At 49.0% G+C, this 10,434-nt stretch overlaps 1 protein-coding gene across 2 annotated transcripts in view; it reads left to right on the top strand.

The window, feature by feature from the left end:
* The first annotated feature begins 456 nt into the window (after positions 1-456).
* SCARA3 (scavenger receptor class A member 3) overlaps positions 457-10,434 on the top strand; it is a 196,717-nt gene continuing 186,739 nt past the window's right edge. The window contains exon 1 of one of the 2 annotated variants that reach the window (XM_085613137.1): positions 457-921. In XM_085613137.1, the coding sequence (XP_085469263.1) occupies positions 915-921 (7 nt within the window). In that variant the 5' untranslated portion in view covers positions 457-914. The remainder of the gene's footprint in view (positions 922-10,434) is intronic. The other variant, XM_085613136.1, reaches the window with a different exon arrangement.

Here is a 10,434-nt window from a genome sequence, read left to right as displayed (position 1 = left end):
TGGCAGTCCCTTATTTTTGTATATCCCTGAGGCGAATAGCAGAATTTATATTTTATGGGGCTTCTTCCCAAGTAATGCAGGAGAGCCATATCTTTAAAATGCTTCCGCTTGTAGTCTCCCCTTATGATCATTGGCCTACAAGTCCCAGCATGCTTAGTGCTGTAAGCTGCATAACCAGAAGTGTCTCAGAGTGGCCCTCATGACATGGGAGCAGTTGACAGCTTCTGTCCTTCATCTCGGTCAGCATCCGTACTTACACCCCTTCCCCTGGGCCCTGACACCCCACCCTTCCCTCCTCGGCGGCCAGATGTACAGGCCCAGCGGTAGCCCGCACATTTGCTAGCCATTACCCGCCGCCGAGCAGAGGAGGAGCCCCAGAGGGAAGGGGAGTGCTCGCCGGCCCGGCACATGCTAAGCGCGGGTCCTATTTCTCTGAGCTCGCGATGGAAAATGTCCAAAGTGTGCTGAGTCGGAGCCCGGGACAGGGGCACGCTGAGGAGAGACGCAGGCAGAGCAGGACGTGGGCTGTCTCCTGTGCCTTCCGAGAGCTGAGCTCCCGAGGACCAATAGCACCCAAGGAGCTCGGAGGCTCCGAGAGTGGAGCCAGCAGCGCACTCGCCTCGAAAACTTTTATTTTCAGTAGAAATCTCACCATTGACATTTCGTTCGAATGACTTCAAACCTATTCCCCCCCTCATTAATTAGGAGAAACAGATACTTTGAACCTTTGTGTAAAGCCCCTGGTGATTAACAACACAACGCAAACTACAAAGAAAACAATGGATTGATGAGTGCTGCGAAGGAACATTTTCCTGGGATTTATTTTGAGTTTCTTCACTTTTTTGGTACCCTTTGGTACTGACAGAAGCAGCAGAGGCGCCCGCCGGTGCCCCGGCTCTGACAGCACGGGGACCATGAAAGGTATGTGTGCTGCGAGGTCGCACTGTCTCTTGCACGAGGCTTCGCGAAGGTGAGAAATAATGTTATCACAGCCTGGAATAACATGTGGAGGCAGGAAGCGCGGGGCGAAGGGGGGCAGAGCCCCGGGCAGCCGCTGCCCGCAGAGGGCACGTGCCGTTGACCACACTGAAGGGAGCCGGGAGGCTGGACCAGAACAGAGTGTGTATGTGGGAGGCGCTGTGAGGGTGTCGAGGCGCTGAGCGATGCAGATGAAACAAAGGGCTGCGCCTGGGAGAAGAGCGGTGGACCGTGCCAATGAGGCAGGAATAGCATCGGGCGGTTATTGGGGGAAAGAGAGGGGCAGGCAGCTGCCCCAGCTTACCGAGAGCTGGGCCGAGGCTGAGGTGTGGCTGGGGCAGAGAGAGGCAGAAAGCTGGATGCTCTAATTAAGGAAGAGAGCTGGACCAAGGCAGGGATGTGAATGAGGCTGGACCATGTGACGGAGGCTGGGACAAGTAGCCGGGCCAGAGCAGGAATGAAGGGATGTGATTGAGGCAGAGATCCAGACTGCATGATTGAGACACAGCTGGGACCGGGCAGGGATGGGATTGAGGCAGAGATCCAGACTGCATGATTGAGGCACAGCTGGGACAGGACAGGACAGGGCAGGGATGTGATTGAGGCAGGGATCCAGACTGCATGATTGAGACACAGCTGGGACAGGACAGGGCAGGGATGTGACTGAGGCAGAGATCCAGACTGCATGATTGAGACACAGCTGGGACAGGGCAGGGATGTGATTGAGGCAGAGATCCAGACTGCATGATTGAGGCACAGCTGGGACAGAATAGGGCAGGGATGTGATTGAGGCAGAGATCCAGACTGCATGATTGAGACACAGCTGGGACAGGGCAGGGATGTGATTGAGGCAGAGATCCAGGCTGCATGATTGAGACACAGCTGGGACAGGGCAGGACTGTTATTGAGGCAGAGATCCAGGCTGCATGATTGAGGCACAGCTGGGGCAGGACAGGGCAGGGATGTGATTGAGGCAGAAATCCCGACTGCATGATTGAGACACAGCTGGGACAGGGCAGGGCTGTGATTGAGGTAGAGATCCATACTGCATGATTGAGACACAGCTGGGACAGGGCAGGACTGTTATTGAGGCAGAGATCCAGGCTGCATGACTCAGAGACGAAACTAAACCAGGGTAGAGACGTGATTCGCTAAGAGGCAGAGAGCCGGATAACCATACGAGTGAGATGCAATAGGGCGGGACCAGAACGGCGAGGATTTCACTGGCGCACAGCAGGGCCATAGGTTAACGTAAAATATTGCAAGGCTGGGGCGTCCCTGGAGTCTGGGCAGGGGACAGAAGCCTTCACTGGCGCCAGAGAGAAGGTGTGCGATGACATGAGACACTGATAAGCTGGCCAGTGGCAGATACCAGAAACAGGAAGGGAGCAGAGAGACTGACAGAAAGGGGGTGGGGCAATATAATGACATTGTGATGTATCCATGAAATGAGGCAAAGCAAGAGGGGGGGTCCTGAAACTGTAAGAAATGGATGATAACATTAGGCTAAAAGAGACCAGCAATGTCATGAGACAGCATGATGGAGAATAGCATGAGGTATAGGGACATGCACTATCATGAGACAAGGAGAGGAACAGTCGCACGAGGTAGAGGGGCAATGTCATGAGACAACATGATGGACAAAAACATGAGGTATAGGGATAGGCACTATCATGAGACAAGAAGAGGAACAGTTGATTGAGGTAGAGGGGCAATGTCATGAGACAGCATGATGGACAATAGCATGAGGATATGTGATATGAAACAAGGAGAGGAACAGTCGCACGAGGTAGAGGGGCAATGTCATGAGACAGCATGATGGTCAATAACATGAGGATATGTGATATGAAACAAGGAGAGGAACAGTCGCATGAGGTAGAGGTGCGACGTCATGAGACAGCATGATGGTCAATAGCATGAGGTATGAGGACATGCATTATCATGAGACAAGGAGAGGAACAGTCACATGAGGTAGAGAGGCAATGTAATGAGACAGCATCATGGTCAATAACATTAGGATATGTGATATCATGGGACAAGGAGAGGAACAGTTGCACTAGGTAGAGGGGCAACATCATGAGACAGCATGATGGTCAATAGCATGAGGTATGAGGACATGTAATATCATGAGACAAGGAGAGGAACAGTCGCACTAGGTAGAGGGGCAATGTCATGAGACAACATGATGGACAATAACATGAGGTATAGGGATAGGCACTATCATGAGACAAGAAGAGGAACAGTTGATTGAGGTAGAGGGGCAATGTAATGAGACAGCATGATGGACAATAGCATGAGTTACAGGGACATGCACTATCATGAGACAAGGAGAGGAACCGTCACACCAGGTAGAGGGGCAACATCATGAGACAGCATGATGGTCAATAGCATGAGGTATGAGAACATGTAATATCATGAGACAAGGAGAGGAACAGTCGCACCAGGTAGAGGGGTAACGTCATGAGACAGCATGATGGTCAATAGCATGAGGTATGAGGACATGTAATATCATGAGACAAGGAGAGGAACAGTCGCACAAAGTAGAGGGGCAATGTCATGGGACAGCATGATGGTCAATAGCATGGGGTATAGGGACATGCGATATCATGAGACGAGGAGCGAAACAATCGCATGAGGTAGAGGGGCAATATCATGTGAAAGCGAGGTGTATGATAGAATATAGCAGCAGCAAAGGGTCAATATCATGAGATAGAGAAATGCCAGTATTATGTTTTGGACAGGGAGATGGACAGTAATATGAGGCACAGGGTTATGGTCAGTAGGGTGATGTAGAATGAGATGCTCACCATCAGGAGGAAAAGGAAGGGGAAGACGGACAATACAGAGGAATAGAGGGAGGTGAGCAGTACCACGAGGCAGATGGAGAATAGCAATATCATGAGACAAGGAGATAGGCTATAGAATGAGGTATGGTGGCGAGGCAATATCACGATAGAAGGAGATGAACAGAATATGATGCTGAATGTCATGAGACAGAGGAAGATGGATAATATCAGGAAATAGAGGGAGCGGGACAGTAGCATGAGGTAGATGGAGATCAGCAATATCATGATACAGGCAATAACAAGAGGCGGAAAGGCCTTCATAAGGAAAAGTGAGAGATAAACAATAGCATAAGGAATGGAAAGACAGGTTATATCACGATACAGCGTGTAGGTCATCAGAATGAGGAAGAGTGCGAGGGAGAAAACCATGAGAAATGGACAGTAGCATGAGGCAGAAGGAGACAGACAATAGCATGAGACAGGAATATGTGTATACCATGAGGTATGGTGGAGAGGTAATATCACGATAGAGGGAGATGGACAGAATATGATGAGAAATATCACGAGACAGAGGAAGATCGATCGAGTCAAAAGAGGATGAGCAATATCATGAGACGGAGAGAGACGAGCATGATGGAGAGGGAGACAGAGAAGATCATGCGACAGAAGGAGATGGATAGAGGCATGAGTCCGAGTAAGGCAGGCCCTATATCGTGACAGAGGAGAGGGACAATGTCACAACTCGTAGGACGAGAGTGGAAGATGGATAATGGCAATGTCAGGCTGCACATGGGCAATATTGTCACAGACTCAGGAAGCAGCAGAGAGGATGGGACATTGTCTGATATAGTCAGGAGAGCGAAGAGTTACACTATTTAGAGGTGAAGGTTTTTTTTTTAATAGATACTGCATCCCCTAGGAGGACCACCTTTGTCAGAGATCATTGGATGCCGTGTATATAATCAGTTCTGCCGTGTGCTCATGTCAACGAAGCTTGCACATGAACCCACGCCAGACTCCTCTCTACCCGAACTCGTAGGATTTCTTTTTTTACATCACAAAACCGGGGAGCTGCTTGTTTTTCAGGATTCCTACTAATAGAGTGGTCATGACTTGTTCTAAAGTCTGGAGGACACATCACGCTACGCAGACCGATGCCCTCAGGCGGCTGTAGCAGGTTCATCTCATGCACCAATGTGATCTGTGGGGTCCTCCCTTCAGGAGGAGCCTTAATCCTCATCTGTGCTAGGGCAGAGCATTGGTGTGCAGTTGTGAAAGATGCGATTGTGAACTCATGGGATGGAGGCTCCAGATGAGGATGTATGCACAACACCAAATATGCAAATAACCGTAATCCAATAAATGAGCATCAATGTCGCCTAGAAGACGTCCAAGCTATATGCAAAATTCTCCGGCCTTATCCCTCAAATACCAAAAACACGCAGCGCCAGTTCACAGACTTAAAACAAACTGAGTATGCGACCAGAAGATATTGTGGGCCCCCTTGACATCAGAATTAGTGCTTCTCATGAATGGTCATTGGATCCAATAGTCCTTCCTCTCTTTCTGGCCTTCTGTTGCGCCGTGGACCCTTAAGTTGTAAGTGCAGGTCCACGTGAATCCTTGCAATGCCATGTAGCACTAAGGCATGAACGTGTGGGTTATCAACCCAAGGACTGGGCGCGTTTGTGATGCGCGAGATGACTGCAGAGGTATAATAGGTGCACAGTGAAGTGGAAGAACAGAAAGAGAGGAAGGACGACTCAAACCAAGACACACCCAAAAACGTTTCAAACTGGTTCGTTGGATTGTGTCCACAATGTACGCTTTGTATGTAAATATTCAAAAAATTCCCATTATGTTATGATATGCACCATCTGTAAATGTGACATACATATTTATTGAAGAAACGACTGGATCTTACCATTGGGTATGTTGTGGGTGCCTGCCGCCATACCTTCTTCAGATATCTTGGTGCAAAGAGGCGGGCGAGCCTGGATTTTAAGAGTAGGGGCTTGGGTTTCTTAGTTACGTTTTCAATGACAAGGGAAGGGGGGCATTGTGCTTGGCATTCCAAAAACACTATTCGCCCAGGTGCATTGTGGTATATGCAGTGCACGGTAACACTCACTTTAGTTGAAAAGCTGTAGCTCTTCCGGTTGGCGGTGCAGCCAGCGCTGCTTATCTCTAGACACTTGTTTCAGTATATGTGTCCTTCTTCTTCTTTACATTTTAATGCTGCTCAGAGCCTTCTCAGGTCTCTGTTCCACTCCCAGAGCGCAGGTGCACCCCACTGAGCGGGTCTGCCCAATAACTGAGCGCCGTTAACACAGGCCTTGGACATGGTCCGTTTTCTGGAGGTCACGAGATCGACTCTCTACCGAGTATCATTACTTTGGGTATTCTTAACTTGCTGTTTACAGCGCTTAGACATGGGAGACGTGATACGAAACGCTACTTAGCACACAAGTAGGTGATTAAAATGATGTGCCTTTCCAGCAGTTTCACTTGACCCGGCTGTGTGAACGCTCCGCCCTTGCACGGCGGCTCAGCCAAACACCTGTGTCTGGAATAAATGAAATCCATTTAAATTCTCTCTGTAGCGGCAGAGATCTTGACTCGAACTGATCACAGCATTCAATGTGAATCTTTCGCTGGCCAAAGTGTTCCAAGGCAATGTGAATCCACGCGCTCAAAGCGCATCCATCAGGGGGCCACGCCACTGCCAGTCAGAGGGGGAGGGGCTGGGGTTTCGGGAACTGGGATGTTTTCTCACAGTAAATCATTGACTTATCTGTGACCCCAGTGTCCAATAACTCCTGTGCACATCTGCAAGCAGCATGTGCCGACGCCTTGAAACCCCCTGCGCCCTGAGCGCGCGCACCGGCCGTGACATACCGAGCGTGTTTGGGTAGCGTGCGTGGGAAAAGTGTAGGGTGCGTGAAGAGCAGCTGCGGCCAGGGGTGGCCGGAGAGGGCGATTCTTCTGAGAGCCTGTATATTTTCATATGATATACCTGTGCATTTTCACTGCCTGCGCACTGCAAATCACGCACCATATGGAAACACTTTCCACATAGGATTAAGTCCATCTCAGCAGGAAGTGCTTGAACCCCTATGACTCTTTTTGATGTTTTTCTAAAAAAAAAATCCTTCTACAAACACCCAGCACGGTATAGCGTGCTACTCATGAAGGCAAGTGCTTTGATGCCCCACTTGGGGGCAGTAAGCACAATATAAATGCTGCAACACCATACAGTCTGCGCATCTAACTCGTTGGTAGCAGGAGAGCGCCCTATGTTTGTGGTGTGCCGCGGCAGCATTTTGAGTGCAGCAGTTCTTCGGGGTGTGCAGCTCAGAGGGCCAGGGGTGTGCTTCGCACGTGTCTTTCATATTGTGGCTGGGGCTTCCTGCAGGTGCCTCTGTTGTGCTTTCTGTAACACCCATTGTGTAGGTTCAAATTTATTGACCAATCACAGCAAAGCTTGGTCTCCCTTATTTGTATTATGGTGTGTGGGCTAAGGCACGTGCCTGGCCACACAAACATAAGTAAACATCTGCGCCTTAGCTCCCAAGCTGTTTTTTAGATGTAGGCCAGGGTGCAATTAAGGTCTTGGGGTGAAGGAACGAAGCGTAGATTAGAGAAGTCTAGAGTAGAGTGACGTGGTGTACAGCATAGAGGTGTAAAGGAGAGCGGCATAGAGTGGGGTGGCATGGAGTGGTGTAGAGTGGCGTAGAGCAGAAAAGAGTAGAATGGAGTAGAGTGCCATTGAGTGGCATTGTGTGGAATGGAGTGGCGTAGAGTTGAGTGGAATAAAGTGCGTAGAGTGGAGTAGATTGGCATAGAGTGGAATAGAGTGGCATAGTGTGGTATAGAGTAGGGTGGCACAGAGTGGGTTGGAGCGGAGTTGAGTGACATGGAATGTAGTGGCACAGAGTGGAATGGCATGGAGTAGAGTGATGTAGAAAGGTGTACAGTGGGGTAGAGTAGAGTGAAGTGACAAAGTGCAGAGTGGGTAGAGTAGTGGGTGGAGTGGCATAGACTGGAGAGGTGTAAATGAATATGACCGAGTAGAGTAGCATAGAAAGGCGCAAAGTAGAATGGAGTGTCATAAAGTGCCATAGAGTGGCGTGGTGTAGAGTGGCATGGTGTGTAGTGGAGTGGCATGGTGTGTAGTGGCGTGGAGTACAGTGGCATAGAGTAGAGTGGGAGTAGTAGAGTGGCAGAGAGTATATTGGCATGGAGTGGCATAGAGTGGCATAGAAAAGTGTAGAGTACAGTGTGATAGGCTGGAATGGAGCGGAGTAGAGTGGCATGGAGTAGAGTGGCACAGAGTGATGTGGCATAGAGTGGAGCACAGTATAGTGGCTAGGCCTGGGCTAAAATTCTGTTCCGGTCGCGGAAATTGCGATAATTTGACATTTTCGCGTTCTGCGGAGAGCGCGAAAATGTCAAAATTTCCGCAATCCGCATTTTACCGGAAATTTTTTGCTTGCTCGTGCTGTAAAATAATACATTCTCGCGTGCGCGCGATCGCCTTACCTGAATCCCCGCGTTCGCCGACAAGGTTTCCTGATCCGGTCGCGTTCTCCATGAGATGTTGGATTGTTGGTAGCCATTTGCGCTGTCTTGCGACAGTTCGCTCCCGCAGTGACGTCATTCATCGCGCGATCACGTCTTTCTTCTCGCGATCATGCACTGCGAGACAAGTGAAAACAAGATGGCCGCGCCCGCGAGCAACCACATGGGTAAGTTGGCGAGCCGCGACCACGCAGAAAATACCGTGAACGAGCGGGAAAAAAACGTCCGCATCTTCGCGATATTTCCGCGTGTTTGCGGAGATTTTTAACATTTTCGCGATAATTTGCGAAAGTGAATTTCGCAAATTCCGCCCACCCCTAATAGTGGCTTCAAGCAGTACATTTGTGGGTGTAATTAATTGAAGTGTCAATAGAGATGGCAGAAAGGGTGAAAGCAACATAAATAAGAAGTCTCCTATGTCTGTGTTGAAAGTAGGAAAGCACATTGCACATCCAGGAATAATACTGAAATGCTTATAAAATAAAAAAAAAAGTGTTGCAAAAAGACGAGGAAGAACAAAGACCAGGAAGAACACATGCAAATGAGTAACAATGGAAAAAACTTATGGTATGCTGTGTGCGGGTTGTAATCCCTCTGAATTGTAAACCATACGTCTTGCAGCAGAGTGAATGCACTGAGTAAATAAGTCCTATAAATGGAAAAATAATGAAGTAATACTATCACAAAATGAGGTGCATCATGCCTCACAACGTATCTTTTCTTGTAGCATAATTTAGTCAAGTCGCATAATTTGGTCCTGTCCTGCTGCATAATTGCATCAGCCCTGGCTATAGTCCCTGTTCTCCCCTGTAGGCAGAAACGGGCGAACACATCATACTGATGCATATTTGTGTGTTAAACAGAAATATTCTGACAAATTTAAAGTTCTCATTCAAAATGTACATAAGTCTTTAAATTGAATAATTGCTCCATTTAGATAGCTCAACAGACAACAGGGTCTTTGGACATTAATAGACCTTCGTGAACCACAGCCAACGTTTATAAAATTCAACGAATAAAGGTGTGAGGAAAACCCCAGTGGATTTTTATCTTCAGTCAAAAAAAATAAGATCAAAGTCATCTAAATAAAATAGAATGGATGAAGGTGTAACTTAGAGTAACATTACATGAGGACCAAAGCTCATGACGAAGAAGATGTGAGAATACTGTGCCCTGTCAGATTTCTGAGGTGCTGATCCACTGAAAGTCGTTTCCGTCGATGAGCTACTGTACGAACAAGCAATGTGCAACTCGGAAAGACAGAAGTCCTCCGACCCTCCTCCTTTGCATGGTACAACACCTGGTGGCCCACTGCCCTCGGCAGCCCCCGACCCCCACGGACCACGCCCGGAACCTCGACATCATACTCGACTCATCCCTCACCATGACCCGACAGATCAAAGCCGTCGCCTCCACCTGCTCTAACACCCTTTGCCAGACCTTCAAATGGATCCCCACTGAATCAAGAAAGACCGTCACCCAGGCACTGATAACCAGCAGACTGGACTACGGAAACACCCTCTACGTCAGGATCAACAAATCTCTGCTCCAGACCATACAGACACCGCAGCCAGACTTGTCCTCGGCATCCCTCAACACGTACACATCACCCAACACCTACGAGACCTCCACTGGCTCCCCGTCGAAAAGAGTTACTTTCAAGATACTCACCCACGCCTACAAATACCTCCACAACACCAGATCCCTATATCTCAAGGAAAGAATCTCCTTCCACATACCCAAGAGAAACCTCATGATCCGCCGCCCTCGCCATCACTGAAACCCCGTGCATCCCCAGAGCCAGAACTGGTGGAAGAGCCTTCTCCTACATCACGGCAAAGACCTTGAATGAGCTCCTGATCAACCTCAGACGTGCCTCTACTCTGCACATCTTCAGGAGGACCCCCAAGACCTGGCTCTTCGCCTGACCGGAGTTGCACCCCTCCCCCCCACCCCCAGTGCCTTGAGACCCTCACGGGTGAGTAGCACGCTTCACAATTCCCTGATTGATTGAATGTGCAACTGCTCACTCGTACTATAGATATGGAGACCGGTAGGAAAGGAGATCGAGAGAAACGCTGATTGGAAT

The sequence above is a fragment of the Triturus cristatus genome, chromosome 6 (assembly GCF_964204655.1).
Source record: "Triturus cristatus chromosome 6, aTriCri1.1, whole genome shotgun sequence".
NCBI lineage: Eukaryota > Metazoa > Chordata > Amphibia > Caudata > Salamandridae > Triturus > Triturus cristatus.
The sequence above is the reverse complement of the archived record's forward strand: the minus strand, read 5'-3'. Positions and strand labels throughout refer to the sequence as shown.